Source organism: Stomoxys calcitrans, chromosome 5 (genome assembly GCF_963082655.1).
Source record: "Stomoxys calcitrans chromosome 5, idStoCalc2.1, whole genome shotgun sequence".
Lineage (NCBI taxonomy): Eukaryota > Metazoa > Arthropoda > Insecta > Diptera > Muscidae > Stomoxys > Stomoxys calcitrans.
Genome location: NC_081556.1, coordinates 79,884,235 through 79,909,112, shown reverse-complemented (window position 1 = coordinate 79,909,112; position 24,878 = coordinate 79,884,235). Strand labels below are relative to the sequence as shown.

At 39.2% G+C, this 24,878-nt stretch overlaps 2 protein-coding genes across 3 annotated transcripts in view; one reads left to right on the top strand and one right to left on the bottom strand.

Annotated features, from left to right (window-relative positions):
- Positions 1-2,096: 2,096 nt before the first annotated feature.
- The window catches only part of LOC106080685 (uncharacterized), a 563,977-nt gene continuing 541,195 nt past the window's right edge, over positions 2,097-24,878 (bottom strand). The window contains exons 6-10 of the mRNA XM_059370172.1: positions 10,428-10,590; positions 10,044-10,315; positions 9,717-9,920; positions 9,374-9,624; positions 2,097-3,417 (exon numbers count right to left, since the gene is read on the bottom strand). Of these exons, the coding sequence (XP_059226155.1) occupies positions 3,408-3,417; positions 9,374-9,624; positions 9,717-9,920; positions 10,044-10,315; positions 10,428-10,590 (900 nt within the window). The 3' untranslated portion in view covers positions 2,097-3,407. The remainder of the gene's footprint in view (positions 3,418-9,373; positions 9,625-9,716; positions 9,921-10,043; positions 10,316-10,427; positions 10,591-24,878) is intronic.
- Positions 19,877-23,512, top strand: LOC106080686 (V-type proton ATPase catalytic subunit A). 2 transcript variants are annotated; one of them, XM_013242147.2, is made up of 5 exons: positions 19,877-19,982; positions 20,494-20,632; positions 20,702-21,402; positions 21,462-22,439; positions 22,509-23,512. In XM_013242147.2, exons 2-5 carry the CDS (start codon positions 20,557-20,559, stop codon positions 22,599-22,601), a joined length of 1,848 nt encoding a protein of 615 aa, XP_013097601.1. In that variant the 5' UTR covers positions 19,877-19,982; positions 20,494-20,556; the 3' UTR covers positions 22,602-23,512. The 2 variants fall into 2 exon arrangements, with proteins under 2 accessions (XP_013097601.1, XP_059226156.1); XM_059370173.1 differs by lacking the exon at positions 19,877-19,982 and adding an exon at positions 20,304-20,395.

The window sequence follows — 24,878 nt, the reverse complement described above, 5'->3', positions numbered from 1 at the left end:
TCTACCTCGTGTCCTTCTTAGCGTTGCAAACAAATGCACAAACTTATAATTACCTGTACCACAGTGGTGGTGTAGGGTATAAAAACCAAAGGGCATTTCAGCATAAATTTATGAATGTAAATTAGTTTCGTATCACAATCAGAAAAATGATGCAACCTTTTGTTTCTCACCAATTTTCTTTAAATCTGAGAATCACAAAAAAACTCGTCAACGGGTTTTCAAAAGACTATTGCAAATGAGGTACGCTCACTTAATTTGTAAATAGAAACGTAGAATGTAAACCCATTTTTATGACCAATATCTCATTTTGTTCATAAGATATGTGACTTTTCGTGAAGGATATAAGACTTGACACATTTTTATACCAACCACCGAAGGATGGGGATGAGATATTGAGCTGAAACTTTGCACAGATTATTTTTTTGTCCATAAGCAGATTAAGTTCGAAGATGGGCTATATTGGACTATATCTTGATATAGCCCCCATATAAACCGATCCGCCGATTTAGGGTCTTAGGCCAATAAAAGCCACATTTATTATCCGATTTTGCTGAAATTTGGGACAGTGAGTTGTGTTAGGCCTTTCGACATTCTTCGTCGATTTGGCCTAGATCGGTCCAGATTTGGATATAGCTTCCATATAGACCGATCCTCCGATTTAGGGTCTTAGGCCCATAAAAGTCACATTTAGTATCCGACTTTGATGAAATTTGGGACAGTGAGTTGTGTCAAGCCCTTCGACTTCCTTCGTCAATTTGGTCCAGATCGGTCGAGATTCGGAATGAAAGGTGGTTTACATATATACCCGAGGTGGTGGGTATCCAAAGTTCGGCCCGGCCGAACTTAATGCCTTTTTACTTGTTTTATTTCTGATGGTCTCCTTAGGATTCGAACCCAGGCGTTCAGCGTCATAGGCGGACATGCTAACCTCTGCGCTACGGTGGCCTCCAGGAGTACAGCAAGCCGCTTGAAATTTTGCACAAACGCTTCTTATAGGTGTAGGTCGGTTGGGATTGTAAATGGTCCAAATCGGTCCATGTTTTGATATAGCTGCCATATAAACCGACCTTGGGTCTTGACTTCTTGAGCCTCTAGAGGGCGCAATTCCCGTCCGATTTGACTGAAATTTAGCACTTAGTATTTTGATATCACTTCCAACAACTGTGCTGAGTATGGTCAAAATCGATTCATAGCCTGATATAGCTGTCATATAAACCGATCTTGGATCATGACTTCTTGAGCTTTTAGAAGGCCCAATTCTTATCTTTGGCTGTAATTTTGCACGTGGTGTTTTGGTATCACTTTCAACATTTGTGTGAAGTATGGTCCAAATCGGTCCATAGCCTGATATAGCTGTCATATAAACCGATCTTGGGTCTTGACTTCTTGAGCTTTTAGAAGGCCCAATTCTTATCCGATTTAGCTGTAATTTTGCACGTGGTGTTTTGGTATCACTTCCAACATTTGTGCGAAGTATGGTTAAAATCGTTGCAAAACCTGGTATAGGTGCCATATAACCAATCTTGGATCTTGACTTCTTGAGCCGCTAAAGGGCGCAATTCTTATCCGATTTGGCTGGAATTTTACATGAGGTGTTTTGCTATGACTTCCAATAAATGTGCTAAGTATGGAGCAAATCTGTACATAACCTGATATAGCCGCTATATAAACTGATGTGGGATCTTGACTTATTGAGCCTCTGGAGAAAGCAGTTCTCATCCGATTTAACACAAATTTTGTACAACGGCTTCTCCCACGGCCTTCAACATGCGTGTTTAATATGGTCTGAATTGATCAATAGCTTGATACAGCTCCCATATAAACCGATCTCTCGATTTTGCTTCTTGAGCCCCTACAAGGCGCAATTCTTATCCGAATGGACTAAAATATTACACAATGACTTCTACAATGTTCTGCATTCAATTCATTTCTGGTCCGAATCGGACTATAATTTGATATAGCTCCAATAGCATAACAGTTCTTATTCATTATTCTTTGTTTGCCTAAAAAGAGATACTGCGAAAAGAACTCGACAAATGCGATCCATGGTGAAGGGTTTATAAGATTCGGCCCGGCCGAACTTAGCACGCTTTTGCTTGTTTTTTTTTTTTTTAATTTGGAAACACCAACATATTTTTGGCCATACATCTTATATAGAAATGCATACATCAATGACTGATTTATACACTCAAAAGTTTTGCGTTTATTTGTTTATTATATATATATATATATATTTGTTTTTGTTTTTAATACATTTCTTATTAGCGTTTATGCAACTAGTTATTTAAATGTAAAAAGAAAGCTTTTCAAGTGAATGCATACATTTTACAAGTTTTAGGACTAATTAAACTCAACAAAATATTTATGTATTAACTTGGGGGAGGGGAGAACGGTGACTATATACCATATATTGTATCTATGTATATTATATATATATATGTGTGTCTGTGTGTGTGTGTTAGTGTTAAATGTAATTACAATTTGCATATAATACATTGCATATGTGTTTTGCATACATATGCAAGTATGTAGATAGGTACATGTTATTAATAAAATGGGGATTTTTCGTTAATTACAATTCATTATTTTACAAGTCAAAAAGCAATATAGTAATAATTAAAAGAAAACAATTTACCTTCATCTCATCTTTGTTATTGATTTTTGTTTTGTTTGTTTCTATTTTAATGTTTAATTTGTGTAAAGCTATCGATTTAAATAATTTCCATTATTCAAAACCGAATCACTGTAAATATCACAATTTTTTAGTTAACATTATACGTGCACTTATTTACGATAATTTAATCTATCAATTATTTAATCAAAAATGTATGTTTACAAACTATTAGATTAAAAACAAAGAAAAAAATAAAACAGAAAGATTATAATAAACGAACAAAAATATTAAAAAAAAAGAAAACACAAATGAATTTACATGATTTTTGTTTTATGGATATATGTATTAAGTAATCTGTATTTTTTGTTCATAACAAATTGAAGTTTTTGTTATTAATTTTTAAGAGCATATATATTGGCATGTATATGTATGACACTTTCATATACATTCTTCTTCATTATATAGCATCAACGTACATACGCATGTAATATGGGTAATATCTTAGATTCCTTACACTATAAGTATCATATTGTTTTTGTTCCTTTTTATTGGATTTGATTTGTTGTTTTATTTTCGTTAGTTTAGCTAAATTTACAACATAAAAAACAATTTTATTGTTCTCTTCCTATATATTATGTTGTCTGCTTTGGGGCCTGTCTAAAATAATGTCCTTTTTGGGGTTTCCCTCTGCATGGGAACAAGTGTCAATAAGTAGTTTCAAGGTTATAGTAAACTTAAAATTGTTTTCTAATACTATAAGAAATAAAAACAAAAATAATTGCAGTCGTACATTTTAGTTGAGGCTGAAAAGATATGAAAAAAAATAAACATATTAAAATATTTTTTAAATTTAAATTTATTAAAAAAATTAAATTAAGTGGTCGCAATTTTATTTCAGCGAAAAAAAGCGGGCAAAATTCGCACATATCAATGAGTACCGACCGACACATGTTAAAAGCTGAATGATTAGAGACCGTTTTATAGTCGAGCTTAAACGGCGTGCTGCTGAGCGACACTTCTTTGGGGAGAAATTTGCACATGGCTGCTATGTCAGTTACATGTTGTTGTTGTTGTTGTTGTTGTAGCAGTGTGTTGTACACTGAGACGGCAGCCCTTGCCGATGAAGGACTTCATCGGGTCAATCCGGTACGTACAACCGGCTGCCTTGGGATTGCCTTACATGGCACACTAATACTAAATTTCCCATGAACATTCCACTAAGGAACAGGGGATACTTCTCGCATATCAATGAGTGCAGTCCGATTAAAAATTTAAGGGGCCTCCTTTTTTATGCCGAGTTCGAACGGCGACATCACTTGGTAGAGAAGTTTTAACATGACGCAATACCTCACAAATGTAGCTAGCATTAGTCAGGCCTTCGGCGCTGAGTTTTTTCTGATTAGAACTCTGGCGTTCAGCGGCATAGGCGGACTTGTTAAAAATTCCCGGTTGCGTCCACCGTATGCATGTCTCTGTATTTGTCACTGGTATGCATTCGCCAGCGGTTTAGGGAAATTGAGTCTGAGCCGAAAATCCCTTGGGCGATAAGAAGTTTCGACTCCTTAAAGGCCCCAGGCCCTAATGATGTATTGCCGGTTGAATTGCAAGCTGTGTCTGATAGACTGGTTTATTGTCTTAGAGAGATATATTCTGCTTGTATCAGCATGTCATATGTACCTGTGTAATGAAGGGACACGAAGGTGATTTTCATTCCGAAAGCAGGAAAACCTTACCACACGAAGGCGAAAGATTTTCTCCCTATTAGACTGTCAACCTTTATGCTGACGACTCTTGAGAGATTGATAGAAACATATCTTAGGGCAAAGATCCCAGGAGATTGCCTGTCTCGGCAGCAGCATGCGTATAGTAGGTTAGTTTAGGTTTAAGTATCAGTCTGCCATCAGACTCACTTAGACGTTTGCGTCCATTGTGATACCACAGGAACTGAAGAAGGAAGAAGCCTTCTAGTTCCTACCGTTTAACCATTCAGATCGCTTTAAAAAGCCCAATAACTTGCGAATGTTCACATCCGCTAAATCAGACAGGTTCTCAAAGAAATGAGAACCTAAAGTGGAACTCCTTCTAACTGCTAGTGTGGAACACACTTACAGAAGGTGTTCTATAGTCTCTTCTTTTTCGATGTCCTCACAGCTTCTGCAAAAGTCGTTGCTGGCAACCTTCAGTCTGTCAGCATGTTTTGCGATGGGACAGTGACCTGTCATGACGGACACAATGACTGAGACATCTGTTCTAGCCAATGACAACAAAGCAGTAGACCTCTACAAGTCTAGATTAGGCCACATAGTTTTGGAATGCCCACAGCCCCCTCTTTGTGACCTTCTATCATTCGTTGTCCTTCGGGCCTGGTCCTGAAAACTTAGCTTACATGTCGCTAGAGGCATATCCACAGATTCCAGTGTCCCTGGCGTGTGTAAGGTAGTTCTTGGTCTCGCAAGCTCGTCCGCTTTATAATTCCCTGGGATATATCTGTGGCCCGGCACCCAGAACAGGTGAATTTTGAACTGTTCAACCATCTAGTTGAGAGATCTGGGATAGTCGAGGACGTTTTTTTTTTGGTTCAGAAATACGTTCTCTCGATATTTAATGGCTGCCTGAGAAGATATTTATGCCAAACGTCGTAATGACATTATATCTTAGCCATTCTACCACTTCCTTAATTGCAAGGATCTCCGCTTGATACACATTGCAGTGGCCGAGTAACCTCTTCGATATGACCAGTTCTAGATGTTTAGAGTACACCCCAAAGCCCACCAGGTCGTTTAGTTTGGAACCATCCGTATAGAAGTCTATGTAACTTCTGTTCTCAGGGATATCGTAGTCCCAATCGGTTCTATCAGGAATAGTGGTACAGTTCTTTTTATCAAAAAGCGGCTGAGGTAGGCTGTAATCCACACTGCCTGGGACATCGGATATTGTATCAAGTACAACACAGTGTCCGTGGCCGCCACATGAGCAATGAAAAATGTTCCTTAATCTTACGACAGTGGTCGCTGTAATTTCGATGGCCACAATGTCCAGAGACATAAAATGAAGCATTAAATTCAGTACATCAGATGGTGTCATCTTCAAAGCGGCTGTGATGCACAAACAAGCCATCCTTTGGATCCGGTTAAGTATTGAGCAGTAGGAAGATTTTTGAAGCGCCGTCCACCAGACCACAACACCATATAGCATTATAGGTCTGACATCCGCACTATATACCCAATGCATGACACGCGGTCTAAACCCCCAACTGTTGCCAATAGCTCTCCTGCAGGTGTAAAGCCCTCCTTTTAATAGTCGTGCTGCAGAGCGACACTTCTTTGGGGAGAAATTTGCACATGGCATATTAATACTAAATTATTGTTTATGGCGAGTCCGAACGGCGACACCACGTGGTAGAGAAGTTTTAACATGACAGGATACCTCACAAATGTAACCAGCATTATTAAGGTGTTAAGCACCGCCGAAAAATTTCCTGATGTTCACGCCGGGCTTGAACCCTCGGCGTTCGGCGCTGTTTATTTTGCTGATATTTTTGACAAGATTTGAACTCTGGCGTTCAGCGGCATAGGTGGACTTGTTAAAATGACATCCTTCTTCAATTTGGCCTAGATCGGTCCAGATTTGCCATATAGACCGATTTCTCGATTTAAGGCTTTGGGCCCATAAAAGGTGCATTTATTGTCCGACGTCGCCGAAACTTGTGACAATGAAATAAGTTAAGCCCCTCGACATACTTCTGCAATACGGCACAGATCGGTCCAGATTTGGATATAGATGCCCTTTAGAATGATCTCCGATTGAAGGTTTTGAGCCCATAAAAGTCGCCAAAATTTGGGACAGTGAGTCAAATTAAGCCTCTTGACATATTTCTGCAATTTGACTTAGATCGATCAAGATTTGCATATAGCTGCCATATAGACCGATCTCTCGATTTAAGGTTTTGGGCCTATAAAAGGCACAATTATTGTCCGATGTCCCCGAAATTTGGGACAGTGAGTTGTTTTTTGCCCTCTCGATATCTTTCTGCAATATGGTCTAGATCATATAGACCGATCTCTCGATTTAAGGTCTTGGGACCATAAAAGGCGCATTTAGTGTCCGATTTCGCCAAAAATTTGGAACAGTGAATTGCGTTAGGTTCTTCGACAACATTCTGCAATATGGTCTAGATCGATCAAGATTTGGATATAGCTGCCATAGAGACCGATCTCTCGATTTAAGGTTTTGGGGCCATAAAAGGGGCATTTATTTTACGATTTCGGCGAAATTTGGGACAGTGATATGCAAATCAATAGCTGCCCTATAGACTGATATCTGATTTAAAGTCTTGGCCCCATAAAAGGCGCATTTATAATCCGATTTCACTGAAATTTGAGACACTGTCTAATATTAGGCTTTTCCACATCTGTGTCGTATATGATTCAGATCGGTTTATTTTTGGATATAGCTAAAACAAGTAAAAAGGCGTTAAGTTCGGCCGGGCCGAATCTTATATACCCTCCACCATGGATCGCATTTGTCGAGTTCTTTTCCCGGCATCTCTTCTTAGGCAAAAAAGGATATAAGAAAAGAGTTGCTCTGCTATTAAAACGATATCAAGATATGGTCCGGTTCGGACCACAATTAAATTATATGTTGGAGACCTGTGTAAAATTTCAGCCAATTCGTATAAGAATTGCGCCCATTGGGGCTCACGAAGTAAAATAGAGAGAACGATTTATATGGGATCAGACCATAATAAACAACGTTTGTTGATGGTCATGAGAGGATCCATCGTACAAAATTTCAGGCATATCGGATAATAATTGCGACCTCTAGGGGCCAAGAAGTCAAGATCCCAGATCGGTTTATATGGCAGCTATATCAGGTTATGAACCGATTTGAACCTTATTTGACACAGTTGTTGAAAGTAAAAATATAATACGTCATGCAAAATTTAAGCCAAATCGGATAGGAATTGCGCCCTCTAGAAGCTCAAGAAATCAAATCCCCAGATCTGTTTATATGACAGCTATATCAGGTTATGAACCGATTTGAACCATACTTGGCACAGTTGTTGGATATCATAACGAAATACTTCGTGCAAAAATTAATTCAAATCGGATAAGAATTGTGCCCTCTAGAGGGTCAAGAAGTCAAGACCCAAGATCGGTTTATATGGTAGCTATATCAGGTTATGGACCGATTTGAACCATACTTGGCACAGTTGTTGGGTATCATAACAAAACACGTCGTGCGAAATTTAATTCCAATCAGATAAGAATTGCGCCCTCTAGAGGGTCAAGAAGTCAAGACCCAAGATCGGTTTATATGGTAGCTATATCAGGTTATGGACCGATTTGAACCATACTTGGCACAGTTGTTGGATATCATAACAAAACACGTCGTGCAAAATTTCATTCTGATCGGATAAGAATTGCGCACGCTAGAGGCTCAAGAAATCAAGACCCATGATCGGTTTATATGGCAGCTATATCAGGTTATGGACCGATTTGAACCATACTTGGCACAGTTGTTGGATATTATAGCAAAACACGTCATGCAAAATTTCATTCTAATCGGATAAGAATTGCGCACTCTACAGGCTCAAGAAGTCAAGACCCAAGATCGGTTTGTATGGCAGCTATATCAGGTTATGGACCGATTTGAACCATACTTGGCACAGTTGTTGGATATCATAACAAAACACGTCGTGCAAAATTTCATTCTGATCGGATAAGAATTGCGCACGCTAGAGGCTCAAGAAATCAAGACCCATGATCGGTTTATATGGCAGCTATATCAGGTTATGGACCGATTTGAACCATACTTGGCACAGTTGTTGGATATTATAGCAAAACACGTCATGCAAAATTTCATTCTAATCGGATAAGAATTGCGCACTCTACAGGCTCAAGAAGTCAAGACCCAAGATCGGTTTGTATGGCAGCTATATCAGGTTATGGACCGATTTGAACCATACTTGGCACAGTTGTTGGATATCATAACAAAACACGTCGTGCAAAATTTCATTCTGATCGGATAAGAATTGCGCACGCTAGAGGCTCAAGAAGTCAAGACCCATGATCGGTTTATATGGCAGCTATATCAGGTTATGGACCGATTTGAACCATACTTGGCACAGTTGTTGGATATCATAGCAAAACACGTCATGCAAAATTTCATTCTAATCGGATAAGAATTGCGCACTCTACAGGCTCAAGAAGTCAAGACCCAAGATCGGTTTATATGGCAGCTATATCAAAACATGGACCGATATGGCCCATTTACAATACCAACCGACCTACACTAATAAGAAGTATTTGTGCAAAATTTCAATCGGCTAGCTTTACTCCTTCGGAAGTTAGCGTGCTTTCGACAGACGGACGGACGGACGGACGGACGGACGGACAGACGGACGGACATGGCTAGATCGACATAAAATGTCACGACGATCAAGAATATATATACTTTATGGGGCCTCAGACGAATATTTCGAGTAGTTACAAACAGAATGACGAAATTAGTATACCCCCCATCTTATGGTGGAGGGTATAAAAAGATCAATATTTTGTTATACATAATTGAACAATAACTTGTCCTCATTAGTATTTGGTACAAATCGGAACATATTTCGATATAGCTGCTATGGGGCATAAAGGTGGTCTACATATATACCCGAGGTGGTAGGTATCCAAAGTTCGGCCCGGCCGAACGCCTTTTACTTGTTTTTTGTTCCTCTTATAAAACACTTATATAGCTTAATAATTTTACCTTTGTAACGCTGTAGCTTCATCCATATCAACATCTCCCTCATCGATTTTGGAGCCACTGCAACTACGACATTTACAGCAAATAATACAGGGTGCTGCCAGTAAAAGTAATGGCGAAGCGACCAACAGCAATATGCCAAAACCGGCAAAAATGCCTATCACTTGAGCTCGATGCCATACCACCGAGGCACGGGAATGTCCAAGTTTATTCTTGCAGGGACCCTTGTCATAATGGCGCAGCAGAAAGTCGTCCTTTAATAAAGAAAAAATAACGAATGTTGTTCAACGTATCTGATTTATTTTATTTTTAAACTTTGACGGTGTTGGGCTTTGCCCGCACTTACATCCAAACTGGCTAGACAATACCAACAGAAGACATGCTTGCAACGTTTGCACATCATTTGAGCACAGCCTTCGTCCTTTTCAATGGGCACTGCACACATGGGACAACACTTGATGAGGTCATTATCGAATGGTATACCAATATCATCCTGGCCATCTGCAGCCAAACGGCGACTATGCTCCTCGCATGTAATATTCGGATGCCACTGTGGAACCAAACACAAATACAATTACAAAAGAACTACATATAATCCCAACAGGATTTCATATTTATTTAAAAGCACCTAGTCCCCCATCTCACTACTATTTTTAAGCCTTTATACACCTACCGTTTTCTTGCAAGCTGAGCAGAACTCATCCTTGCACGAAGGACACTGCACAGCACATAGCAGAGGAGTATTGGCACTAATGGCCATATCACCTCCACCACCACCACTGCTGCTGGGACTTAGCGTAGAGGCATTTGTTGAGGCAGCTGCTGCCGATGATGACGTTGAAGGCGCCACATCCGTTTGAGCGGAAGATATTGTTGAACCTATCAAACAAACAGTTTCACAACCAGCACGAGGACACCAGGTACGTGTTTTATCCAATTCGATTTCTATAACAAAGGCAAACATACATAAATTATGATGTGGGTGGGGTTGATAATGTTGACATATAATCAGATGGCCAGTAATTCAATCCCAGTGCACGTGGCCACTTGCACTTACCTCGATTTAAACGATATCTGTGATGTTTTTTCATTAGATTGGTTGTTGTAAGCATGGCTATTTCCGGCAAAGTCATAGCTCCCTGCTCTGGACATTGGGCGTCAGGACACGAGATCTCATAGGCCCCCTCGGATATTTCAAATTCCACATAGGCTTTCATGCACTGCAAAAAGAGATAAAAAACAATTCGCGTTCAATTAATTTCATACATTTTAAATACGAACGAAAGTTTAATGATTGGAAAATTCAACCATCAGATGTAACACAATATAATGTCAACAGGTTAGTTTAGGGTTAGGGTTAAGTGGCAGTCTGCCATCAGACTCACTTAGACGTTTTTGTCCATTGTAATACCACAGGAACTGAATAAAGAAGATGCCATCTAGTTCCTACCATTGAACCATACAGATCGCTTTAAAAAGCCCAATAACTTGCGAATCTTCACATCCGCTAAATCAGACAGGTTTTCAAAGAAATGAGAACCTAAAGTGGAACTTCTTCTAACTGCTAGTGCGGGACACACACACATAAGATGTTCTATAGTCTCTCCTTTTTCAATGTCCCTACAGCTTCTGCAAAAATCATTTTTGGCAACCTTCAATTTGTCAGCATGTTTTCCGGTTAGACAGTGACCTGTCATGACGGCCACAATGACTGAGACATCTGTTCTAGCCAATGACAGCAAAGCAGTATACCTCTTCAAGTCTAGATTAGGCCACATAGTTTAGGAATGCTCACAGCCCCCTCTTTGTGACCATCTATCATTCGTTGTCCTTCGGGCCTGGTCCTGAAAACTTAGCTTACATGTCGCTAGATTCTAATGTGCCATCCGCTTTACAACTCGCTGGGATATCTCTGTGGCCCGGCACCCAGAACAGGTGAATTTTGAACTGTTCAGCCATCTCGTTGAGAGATCTGCGACAGTCGAGGACGGTTTTTGTGTTCAGAAATGCGTTCTCCAGGGATTTAAATGCTGCCTGGCTGTCTGAGAAGAGAAATTATGCCAATCGTCGTAATGACATTATATCTTAACCATTCCACCAATTCCTTAATTGCAAGTATCTCTGCTTGATACACACTGCAATGGACGGGTAACCATTTCGTTATGACCAGTTCTAGATCTATAGAGTGCACCCCAAAGCCCACCTGGTGGTTTAGTTTGGAACCATCCGTATATAAGTCTATGTAACTTTTTTTACCAGTGATATCGTAGTTCCAATCGATTCTATCAGGAATAGTGGTACAGTAATTTTTATCAAAAATCGGCTCAGGTATTGTATCAAGGATAACAGAGTGTCCGTCGTAGCCGCCACATGACCAATGTGAAAGCTCCCTTAACCTCACGGCAGTGGTCGCTGCAATTTGGGTGTGCCGAAAGATAAAGAAATTTTTATTTATATATTTCACAAACTTTTTCAACACAATTGAGCGTAATTTCGAAATAATTAATGAAAACACAAAGAGGAAATGATAAAAATTATGCATTTCACATGCCAACTTGCATGAATCTAAACTGTGCCTCTTTTACGATATAAGGAAGGCCAAGCAGCTGAAATATTTATATATAAGAAGAGAGTAGGGGGTTTTATGGCACAGAGCTCTGCCTGAAAGAACATACACTCGTCTTCCAGTCTCACCGACACACCGATGTTGTGTGTGTCGGAGTATAGCCCTAATCTAAACCCTGTCTCGATCTTGGAGCCATCTATAAAGACCGAGGTATCATTCTAGCATCCCATTCCTCCCTCCCTAGAAAGTGAATCCCGAGAACACCACTACCTGAGGCGTTACCCTTATCACAACGCGGACTTTGGAGATAGTACGGTCAGCCACTATCTCCGAAGTCCGCGTTGATATCCCTGTTACGTCGCATACAGTCCGTCCACAGGGAGAAACTCAGCTGGACCCCTGTGCGGTTCAGGGCGGTGATTGTCGACCCACTGCAGTGGTCGGGTAACCTTTTGGATATGACCAGTTCTAGATCTTTAGAGTACACCCCAAAGCCCACCTGGTCGTTTAGTTTGGAACCATCCGTATATAAGTCTATGTAACTTTTTTTACCAGGGATATCGTAGTTCAAATCAATTATATCAGGAATAGTGGTACAGTAATTATTTTTTATCAAAAAGCGGCTCAGGTAGGGTGTAAACCACACTGCCTGGAACATCGAATATTGTTTTAAGGATAACACAGTGTCCGTAGCCGCCACATGACCAATAAGAAAGCTCACTTAACCTCACGGCAGTGGTCGTTTCAATTTGGATAGCCACAATGTCCAGAGGCATAAGATGAAGCATTAAATTCAGTACCATAGATAGTGTCGTCCTCAGTGCGGCTGTGATGTACAAACAAGCCATCCTTTGGATCCGGTTAAGTATTGAGCAGTAGGAAGATTTTTGAAGCCCCGTCCACCAGACCACAACACCATATAGCATTATAGGTCTGACAACTGCAGTATATACCCAATGCATGACACACGGTCTTAACCGCCAACTTTTGCCAATGGATCTCCTGCAGGTCTATAGGGCAAGAGTGGTCTTTCTTGCCCTTTCCAAAATGTTGGATTTGAAGTTCAACTTTCTGTCCAGCAAAATAACCAGGTATTTTGCGCTTTCTGTAAATGGAACATTCTCTCCACCCAAGGAGACAGGTTCCACTGTAGGCAACTTATATCTCCTGCTGAAGACAACTACTTCTGTCTTGGACTTGGATTTATACCTAGACCACTTTCGGTAGCCCACTTTGCTGTTACACGTAGAGCTTCCTGAAGTATATTTCTTAGAGTGCTGGGAAACTTTCCCTTAACCGCAATTGCCACTTCATCAGCATACGCGACCAGTTTTACGCCTTTTTCTTCCAGAGAGACAAGAATATATTGTTTATGGCTATATTCCAAAGTAGAGGAGACAGTACACCTCCTTGAGGAGATCCTCTGCTGACCCATCTTTTTAGATCCACAGATCCCAAGCCTGTCGTAATGCATCTTTCAGTAAGTTAGTTAATAATAAACTTTCTAACGGTAGAGTTGACGCCTAGAAACTCCAACTCCTTCATGATTGACGTCGGTTTTACATTATAGAAAGCACCTTCAATGTCAAGAAATGCTACCATTGTATATTCCTTGACAGCGAGAGAACCTTCTATGCAGCCGACTAGGTCGTGAAGGGCTGTTTCAATTAATTTGCCTTTACTATTGGGTTGTCCAAAAAGTAATTGCGGATTTTTTAAAAGAAAGTAAATGCATTTTTAATAAAACTTAGAATGAACTTTAATCGCATTTTTAATAAAACTCAGAATGAACTTTAATCAAATGTACTTTTTTTACACTTTTTTTCTAAAGTAAGCTAAAAGTAACAGCTGATAACTGACAGAAGAAAGAATGCAATTACAGAGTTACAAGCTGTAAAAAAATTTGTCAACGCCGACTATATGAAAAATCCGCAATTACTTTTTGGGCAACCCAATACATGCATGCTGCTGCCGCGACAGGCGATATCCATCCATTCCATATCCAATATCCATTTCATCACGCATCATCACATAGGTTTAAATCAGAACATTTTACGGCTTCTCAATTTTATTATAAAAGGCAAAGAACTACAATTGCAGATAAGCTGAAAGCCTTTGTAGTTAATGCTTATTTTTACTATGAGTTTAATAAATACATAAATAAATATAATTGCAGATCTCTATACATAGGTACTCGTTGAGCGAGCATATTAATTTTAATGTTTCCTGCATAATGCTGATAAAATAATCACACATCATCATCTTGTGATTTGCACAATCATTCTTCTTCTGATTTCATAAGTCTTCCAAGTACATATCAGATTTCATTATTGCTACTTATGTTTGTTCGCCGTTGCTCTCTACATAGTCTATGTAACCACATCATAGAACAAGGATAATGAAAACTTGTATAACAAAATAAAGTGTACATTATACACATACATTAGCAACAAATGCCCCACAAATAGTTCGACGATAAATGCAATTGTATGTGTGAGTAACTGTATGCATAGCAGGACTTCAAAACTATATTTGGCACATGCAACAACAGGGCAACAAAAGTAATTTAAAAAGTTTGTTCTGTTCGTAAACATGACTTCCGTCTCCCTTCGTAGAAACAAAATCCAAAAAGTGAACGTGAGATGTTATTGCTAGCGCCGGAGCTGGTGCTACTGTTCATTTCCATTTGTGACAGCCGGATCGTGTATCCTGGCTGGCAAGTGTGCACTGTTTCAAAGTGTTGCACAAATACTTCGGGTTCACATTAATGTTGTAATGTTGCGACGAAAAGCTTAAGTTTTATTTTTGCCTCAAGTTCTGAGGCTATGAGTGTTAGTTTGAAACAAGTATTTATCCACAAACATGCCCTCACAACGTGTACCCAGGGAAACGGGAGGAAAACATACATACAATAACAGAATAACAACTTATTATGGAACAAAATCTGCAATAAATGTTTGTGTGCAATACTCGCATACACAATAGTCCACACACAAAACAGTCGTCGTTCCTTGTTGTGGGGTTTTGGAGAATCATAAAAAAATAAGAAAATCAACGGTTATTCCAACAAGTTTAAATAATACTCAAAAAGAGACTTTTTTGGAACTAAAAAAATAACTTTGTGAAATTCAAGCTGCAGCAAAGGCATTATTCCGATTGAGTTTACAAGGGGATCCATTCCAATTATAGGTAGTACGGTGTTGCAATTTGGCAAGTTTTCCTTAACATTAATTTGTTGGTGAAAAGAAGGTACCGCTACTGAAAATTTTTTCAAAAAAAAAGTTCTAAATCTTGCATACCATTTGCAGCAACGCAATTCAATACAATTTTTTAAATCTTGGGCACATAATTGTTTAAATAATTGGTTTATGGGTATGCACTTTGCAATATCATTCATATATTGGTTGTTTTATTTACCAGTCTAGCGGATTCGCTAGCTTATGAATAAATAAAACGCTTTTCTCGCTAAATGTTTTGTACTCTTACGTTGGCAACACTGACACAAAACCGAAATAATCATGGTACAATTAAGAGGTAGCGTCATTAGCACAACCACAAAACTCTACACCCAACGAAACTACCTTGAGTGGCAAATGCCGTAAATTGAAATGTCAAAGTGGTTTTAGAAATAAACTATGTTTTACAACTTATCTTCTTCAAATGTGTTTTATATTTGTATTTTCATTATTATAACACTGGCTTGTTGCTTATGTTTGGATCAAATAGGACATCTTTTTAAGATTTTAGAAAAAAATCAAAAAACAAAATTAAAAAAAATTTTACTCAGCTGTTCGCATGACCTCACCTTATAAGTGCATCCTATGAAATAATCAAATATCAACAAAATAAATGTTTCTTGGAGTTCATAAATGTGATTTTATTTCAATTCTAAGCAAGTTTGCCATTCCATAGGTATGGAGACAAAAACATTTGATTGCTGTCAAATTCCGCTCGCGGAACAATTGAAAATTTCCGCGTCTGTTCCGAATACAGAATAGAATACCAACCCTAAGCAAATTATGGCGTAATGCACGTATATAGGGTTTCGGCAGTCTTTTTATTCTTTTAAGGCCTGGTTAAGCTCTCGTAAACATACCGTAAATCTAGGTATGCTGTTTTGTTTCGCTTTATGAAATCGCATGCAAACGATTACCGGACGTCCGTCGACCGGAAACGGAAAGTAGAATTCAATAAAAACGAAATTTTACTTTTCGTTTTGATGTCAGGTGAGAAAATTTGAAGTTTGAAGAAATTTTGAAAACCAAAAATGAATGTTTAGAGAACTACTATTCTCCTATTCTATTTCCCTGTGGCATTTATTACAATTTATTGTTAATAATAAAGGTTAATTGGGTAGCTCACTATTAAAAATGTAGTCAGTCTGACCTATTGTGAAAAAAAGTGAGACATATGTGATAACAAGAAATTACAAGAAGAGAGTAGGGAGTACTGTCATATCTGCTAATCCATGTTATCACTATGTCGGGAATCAGAGGTCTATTCAGGAATTTCACACACTCCTCGACGAACTTCTACCTCACTGTACTAGAGTCCACAGCCCTGAGGGCCGCCATATACACATACTGATATCGACCCGGCACGCGATGATTATAAACACCACATCAGTTGAAACTCTGAGCTCCAATTTGTTTGGTGTCCATCCAATTTGTTTGATGTTCAGTTGAGAGCTACCGGGCGAATCCACAGTTTGCGATTAGTGAAAGGCTTTGTATACGGAGTAGCTGTAACTGAAGTCGCGGACAATCAGCGGTATTGAAGGGAGAGTCTCCGTGAGAGGCCGGGCGGCAACGGCTTTGCTTAAATACTGAGAGCCTGTGATACTAGATGGGACAAAGCGATCTATTAGTGTCTTACAATAATAAAATGACCATAACGTTCCCGCGAAGATCGGTGACCGGAACGAGCTTGAACAGAATCGCTACCTCCACATACAAATGTAGCTACAACATCATCAACAACAACTGATTTCGAAAACTCCCTTCCGGGAATTTCTTTTGGGTCTATCGTTTTGGCACATTGCTCTCCCTGAAATATTGTGTGTCGCAGTATAGTTCCAATCCACACCCTTTCTCCTGAAACCCTCCTCAGTCTGTCCACCCCATCCACAGTGTCCAGAAATGACACTTGGCCATATTTTGTCTCCCCGTGCGGCTCAGGGCGGTGACTGTCGACCCGTCTCCTCGTTGTTAAATGCCCTCTCAATATTCGAGAAGACCGCCATTGCGTACTCCTTCAGTTGGCGAAACGTCTCAACTTTAAGCATCACTCCGACCTGCCCTTGAGTTATGCCTGAAGTTCTTCGATGTAAGAGCTCTCTCACCTTCTAGTCTTTTTTTGTTAAAAAAAATTGATTTGTTTGAAATGTCAAATGCTACGTTTGGCAATAAGCATAATTGCCTCTTTACAATTACGATACATTTGTTCTACATTTACGAGAGCATAACCAGGCTTTCATTTTTTTTTTTTTTTTGCTGTAAATTTTATTTTTTTTTTCAATTTATTTTGGTTGCTTGCTTTGAAGAAAAATAAAATAATTAAATTTTTAGAGCACAAAAAATTCTGTTATTTCCATCCTCTTTGACTACATATACCTGCACTGAATACTGTAATTTCCATACAATTTGCACTGCACTACAAAATTAGTACAAAAATTTAATAAAACAGGGCTAATAAATACATTTGTTTAATTAAACTTGATTAATTAAATAAACTTTAGTTTTTTTCGAGTGTATTGAAAGCTTTCGTGTGGATCACAAATGAATTTCCAGAAAGTATTGCCACCAAGTTTTTATTTGATAAATAACTACGAAATAATTTGGTTACTACTAGTAGTGCTGCCAGATCGACACCCAACGCATGACCAATGCATATCTTGGCTGGTATTCAAGGCGGCTTTAAAAAGGTGGTCTCACGCGAACAGTTGCTAACAGCTTGTTTGCATTCTCACACGCACACAAATTTCTTTGTTTCGTCGATTAGCTTGATGGTAAGATAAAAAACGAAAAACACCAAGAGGAATCGATGAAAATAATAAACAATTCTTCTCATAGCCTGAACTACTTCTTTTATTAAATAAAATGTACACCATCATTTAGGAAAAGCGCTATCAATACCAATTTATTCTTATAAAAAAAATATTCTAAAGCCTTCGTAAATATTTGTCATTATTTATTTCGCTAAAGCAAACACCAAATAATTGTCCAGCATTTAATTAACGAATTTATATTCGTTAGCGAAAACATCTGATTTTAACGATGTCGATCAACGATAAAAGTGGCTACTGAATAACAAGTTCGTTAACATTTCTGTTATCGCTTTTTTACTAAACGATTTCCGTTAAAGCACTTTTTTTGAATTCCACTACTGGTGTTTCACTAACAACGTCAATTAAGCAAAAAAAAAAAAAAATTTTGGAATAAACACATTTTCTATTAAATTGAGCTTTTATTTCATCGAAATAGCATGTAGACACATGTGAGAATACATGCCGATTAGAGCGCGTTCTATTCGTACATGACGTATTGAAAAAAAATATTGAAATTTTAAACGAATTTTCAACTGATCCAATAAAAAAAAAATAACTTCATGTATTCATAAGACTTGTCTTACTTATGAATACATAAAGTAAAATTTTTTTATTGGATCAGTTGAAGAATTCGTTTAAAATTTTAATATTTTTTAATTGAATATGCAAGTTTATGCTTCAAAATTTTTTCAATTGCCTTGTTTGAAAATGGTATTTAATGTTATCATTTTTATATCCTCCACCATAGGATGGGGGATTACAAATTTCGTCATTCCGTTTGAAACACCGCGGAATATTCGTCTAAAACCAAATAAGGTATACATATTCATGATTGTCATGACTTATTAAGTCGATGTAGCCATGTCCGTCCATTTGTCTGTCGAAATCACACAAACTCTCGAAGGAGTAAAGCTAGGTGCTTGAAAATTTTCATAAATATTTCTAATTAGAGTAAGTCGGTTGGGATTGTAAATGGGTATTTGGTGTAATTGAGTATTTGGGTAAATGGTGTTTTGATATAGCTGCCATATAAACCGCAATCCTTATTGTTATGTTATAGCTTCCAACAACTGTGTTAAGTATGGTTCAAATCGGTCCATAACCTGATATGGCTTCTAATAAAACGACCTAGACTTGTCCAGCCTCTAGAGGGCGCAATTATTATCAGATTTGGCTTAAAATTAGCTTGACGTGTTTTGTTGTGGCTCGCAACTACGGTCGATTTGGGTTCATAGCCTGATGTAGCTCTTATATAAACCGACCTACCGATTTAACTTCTTGAGCCCCTAAAGAACACAATTCTTATCTGAATTGGCTGAAATTCTACGCAATGACTTCATATGACTTGATATACAATAGCTCCAATAGCATTGTAATAAATAAAAAGATAGCGGACAAAGATCTTGATAAATGTGATCCATGGCGGAGGGTATATTAGATTCAGTCCACGCGAACTTAACACACTTTTACTTGTCATAATTGTAACAGTTTTAATTAATATATAAATTTGTTCAATTAATTTCTTGGCTGAAAACATGTCGTTACTTTCCATAGGAACGATCGCTAACATCGCATTCAAATATGTGTGTGACTACAACAAGCACATAGATTTATTGTACGATTAATCTTAATTTTTCCGTTGGATTTTCACAATTGAGTCTTTGCATTCTACATGTTAGCATTAAAAAATGCCTACCATTCTGAGTCATTGCCCAAGTAATTGTTCGCACATTTTTTTCCAATTGTTTATTTTATTATACATACTAACAACCACATCATTGTTTCGAAGTAAATGACAATCTGGTAGCAGGCAATGTGGCAACTCTCGCCGCCATTGAAAAGTAATCACAACACATTTCCAGTGCTGTGCGATTGGAAACAACTCCGAACTTCCAAATGTCACGTGAAATAAAAGCTTTTCCCACAAATCTTGCAGTCATGTACGTAGTAATGTCATTATTTCGTTGATCGTCGTAGTTCGGTGTGGCAGAAACCTGTTGGTAATAATCTCATCTTTAGTTTAGAGGAAAAAAAAAGCATTTGTACAAACTCAGAAAAATAGTAAAAAAACGATTGGTTAGAGAAAAAATGTAAATAATTTTCAACAAAATAATTCTAAAAGATAAAATTAAGTTGGAATAAGAATTTTGGGGGAAAATAACTCGGAAACACGAAGCGGCCAATGAAAAATGTAATGGAATTTTAACGAAGCAAAAGCCCGTATAGGAAAGAAAGAAAAAACAATACTGGAAAGTAGCTAAGCTAAGCAATAGCGACAAGAAGAAGAGATGGAAAAAAGTTTCAATGGTTGTGTGATTTATCAAGTGACCTCCTAAAAAGCAAAGTCAGCTGACAAGAAAAAGTTTTTACGAGTTTTTGAGCTAAAACGATTAGTTTTTGGAGAAAATAACAAGTTAATTAGAGTTTTTCCTGAGTTTTTGTACTTGATCTTCATCCTTTGGGTAGATTATCTAAAATTTTGCAAATTTTTCTTCCCATATTTGTCTACAGATTAATCATTCCATATATTAAGTAAGAGCTAGCAAGTAACTCCACACATACGCACATACCAAAATGTCCAACTTGAAAAAATTCGCTGACGAGGAACGCGAGTCCAGATATGGCCGCGTTTATGCTGTCTCGGGTCCTGGTAAGTGGAGAAAACATTGGGTGGACTATTTTTTTTTCAGTTTTATTGGTCTCTGATTGTGCCTTTTAGTCGTCACCGCCGAGTGCATGTCTGGCTCTGCTATGTACGAATTGGTGCGTGTGGGCTACTATGAATTGGTGGGAGAAATTATCCGTCTGGAAGGTGACATGGCCACAATTCAGGTTTACGAAGAAACCTCTGGTGTCACTGTCGGAGATCCTGTGTTGCGTACCGGCAAGCCCTTGTCCGTTGAATTGGGCCCCGGTATTATGGGCAGCATTTTTGACGGTATCCAGCGTCCACTGAAAGACATCAACGAATTAACCAGTTCCATTTACATTCCTAAGGGTGTCAATGTACCCTGCTTGTCCCGCACTATTGGCTGGGAATTCAATCCCCTTAATAATATAAAGGTTGGCTCACACATCACTGGAGGTGATCTTTATGGCCTGGTTCATGAAAACACTTTGGTTAAGCACAAAATGATTGTGGCACCCCGTGCCAAGGGTACTGTGCGCTACATTGCTCCCGCTGGCAATTATCATTGTGATGATGTTGTCTTGGAGACCGAGTTCGATGGTGAGGTCACCAAACACACTATGTTGCAGGTGTGGCCTGTGCGTCAACCACGTCCAGTAGCTGAGAAATTGCCCGCCAACCATCCCTTGTTGACTGGTCAGCGTGTCTTGGATTCTCTGTTCCCCTGTGTACAAGGTGGTACCACTGCTATTCCCGGTGCCTTCGGTTGTGGCAAAACTGTAATTTCTCAAGTAAGTTGAGGCCTATTTGCTTGTGGTCATAGGTTATGATTTTTTATTTTTTTTCTAAGGCCTTGTCCAAATACTCCAACTCTGATGTTATCATCTACGTCGGTTGTGGTGAACGTGGTAATGAGATGGCTGAAGTATTGGGTGATTTCCCCGAATTGTCCGTCGAAATTGATGGCGTTACCGAGTCTATCATGAAACGTACCGCTTTGGTTGCAAATACCTCAAACATGCCTGTGGCTGCTCGTGAAGCTTCCATTTACACTGGTATCACTTTGTCCGAATACTTCCGTGATATGGGTTACAATGTCTCTATGATGGCTGATTCCACCTCCCGTTGGGCCGAAGCTCTTCGTGAAATTTCTGGTCGTTTGGCTGAGATGCCTGCCGATTCTGGCTACCCTGCCTACTTGGGTGCTCGTTTGGCTTCCTTCTACGAACGTGCTGGCCGTGTCAAGTGTTTGGGTAACCCCGAACGCGAAGGTTCTGTGTCCATTGTCGGCGCTGTCTCTCCTCCTGGTGGTGATTTCTCTGATCCCGTCACCTCTGCCACCCTGGGTATTGTCCAAGTGTTCTGGGGTTTGGATAAAAAATTGGCTCAGCGCAAACATTTCCCCTCCATTAATTGGTTGATTTCCTATTCGAAATACATGCGTGCTTTGGATGATTTCTATGACAAGAACTTCCAGGAATTCGTGCCATTGCGTACTAAGGTAAAGGAAATCTTGCAAGAAGAAGAGGATTTGTCCGAAATTGTGCAATTGGTCGGTAAAGCATCGTTGGCCGAAACCGATAAGATCACCTTGGAAGTTGCCAAATTATTGAAGGATGATTTCTTGCAACAGAACTCCTACTCTTCATATGACAGATTCTGCCCCTTCTACAAGACTGTGGGCATGTTAAGAAACATTATTGCCTTCTATGACATGGCTCGTCACTCAGTGGAATCCACTGCTCAGTCCGAAAACAAAATCACCTGGAATGTTATACGCGAGGCTATGGGTAACATCATGTACCAATTGTCATCTATGAAATTCAAGGTAAGCAAAAAATGAAATGTCCACGAAAAAGATGCATTCCAATAAGTTCTCCTTTAATATCTCATTTAGGATCCCGTTAAGGATGGCGAGGCTAAAATCAAGGCCGATTTCGATCAACTACACGAAGATTTGCAACAAGCCTTCAGAAATTTGGAAGACTAGATGCCCATCACCATGGTCACCAACTTGTGTGTAGTGTAGCAAGATTCCCTGTCTTTTTGTGGTTGGAAATTCACATTCATCCTCAGTATTCCCAAAACTATTGTCAACCCCCACTTAACATTTCAGTACTTGTTGTTAACTTTGTTACAAAAGTCCTCCTTTATATAATCTTATGAATTACGTTTATATTTACACAAAAAAAAAAGAAACACAGAAGCTTGGCAAGTTAACAGCTGCTGCTGGCAACCTACTTTTTCCCCGTAGAACTATGGCTTTTGTAGGTGGAGAAGATGTTTTCCCGGAAAACGTTTTTTTTTTCTTAGTTGTTTGTAAAAGCTTTAGGTTGCCCCGCCACAATTCCACTTAAAATGTTTATAATATTTTTATTGTTGTTTATCTCTTTAATTCCTATTTAATTTCTGTTTTTGTCAAATTTTTTGTTATTCAATGTTGTACAAAAACAACAAAAACAGTGTTTTTTCTCTTCATGCATGTACTATATATTATTTAGAATCAATCACCATTATACTTAATAATTATTGTAAAGAGAAAAGAATGGAAATGAAAATGAAAATGAAAATATACAAACTTAGGTAATGTAAGGAAATTGATCTTATCTCTACTCCTACGTGTTGTGGATGACAGAAAGAGTAGTACAATCAAACATGAAATTATCCACGTGAGTTGGAATTAATCGAATTGTGATGAATTGTTGTTGTTGGAGGCCTTCAGACAGCAGGCTTGCCATATACATGGACAGGTGTTAATTATTGTTGAGCAGAAAACGTTAAGTAATCTAAGATGGAGGCGGGTATTGGGCTACGTTTATCACTTGGTAACACAGTGGTGCATAAAGATAAGAAATGGATGTGTGAAAAGGGGGTGTTAATATAAAGGCCTGTATCACATTAGTTGCTTATTTCGCAGTTTTGTTGGTGATTTTTTTACAATTGACAAGCGCGATGTGTGGGTATTTTTTTACAGTACTCCTGCCAAAAATATTGACTTCCTGAGGGCAAAGTCGGAGGAGTCATAATCGGAAAGCCACAAATCAATGTGCCCGCGGGCATAGGAATTTATGTGCGGTTGTGTGTTGTTGCCCATCTATGATCTAGAGGTTCTCGCTTGTAACTGTCAACCCACCCTCTAGGTAATGTGGATCTAAGGCTTCACGGCGGTGGAAATCTATCCACCAGATGATGATTTGAATGGTCCATGTGATAACAGCCCAGAAGGTATTGCTTGGATAGCATGCAGTTATGTCTTCGCACGGATAGAATCTTTGTCTCCCAAAGGAGACAGTTCGAAGATCGGCATTCTGACATATCTGAATATTATTCGTGTCACAGCAGGCGAGACTACACTATCGCTGCATAACTTAACACAGATTAGCCCATTGCTTTGTACGTGGTCAACAAGGTTTCTTTGTCCTTTGGCTAACCATCATAAGTAACCTACTTCAGATGCTGACTGAGGAGGAATTTGAACCCATCTGCTACACAGACATGTTATAATACTTCAAAGACATAAGGGTCCGAAGTAGCTTTGCAGAAGGGTCGAAAAGGTCTTGCAGATGAATTAGGACTGGTCTAGGTTTCAATGTTAATCCAGATGAGGCTGATATCAGCCTGTTCCCGAGAGGTTGGAGCATTTCCTATGCTGTTGCCCGGCTTTCGCGGCTAACAGACACCGCCACTTAGGTGGGGACGCAATACCAGACATCACAATTTACCGCCAAATCGTCCAAGGCGGTCTCCCTTCTTTCACCAGTAGCAAAGACGCGTGAGGCATTACTCCTCCCGAGCCTCGTAGGAGAATTTCCATTTGCCGAGCATCAACATGGATTTTGAAGACTGCATAGCATAACAACTGCTTTGCATGCCATCACCGTACACATTTGCCGTTGCTTCAATCAGCCCAGGCCATGTGATAGGACGGTGCTCGTGGCACTGGACCTATGGAAGGCATTCGACACGGTCAGTCATGCCAAACTATTTTAAGACATCACCAACACGTCCCTCCAGCCAGGCCTGAAACGCTGGGTCGCGAATTATCTGTGTGGTCGCCAGTCATTTGTGGAATTTGGGGATAATAAATCGAACCACCGTAGAGTGAAACAGGGAGTCCCCCAAGGTGGGGTGACATCTCCGGCACTGTTAAACCTCTATCTATTTTTCATTCCACCCCCTCCAGACGGCATAGAGATCGTATCATATGCGGACGATTGTATGGTCATGTCATCAGGCGATAGGTTGAACGTCTACCTCAACGAACGAA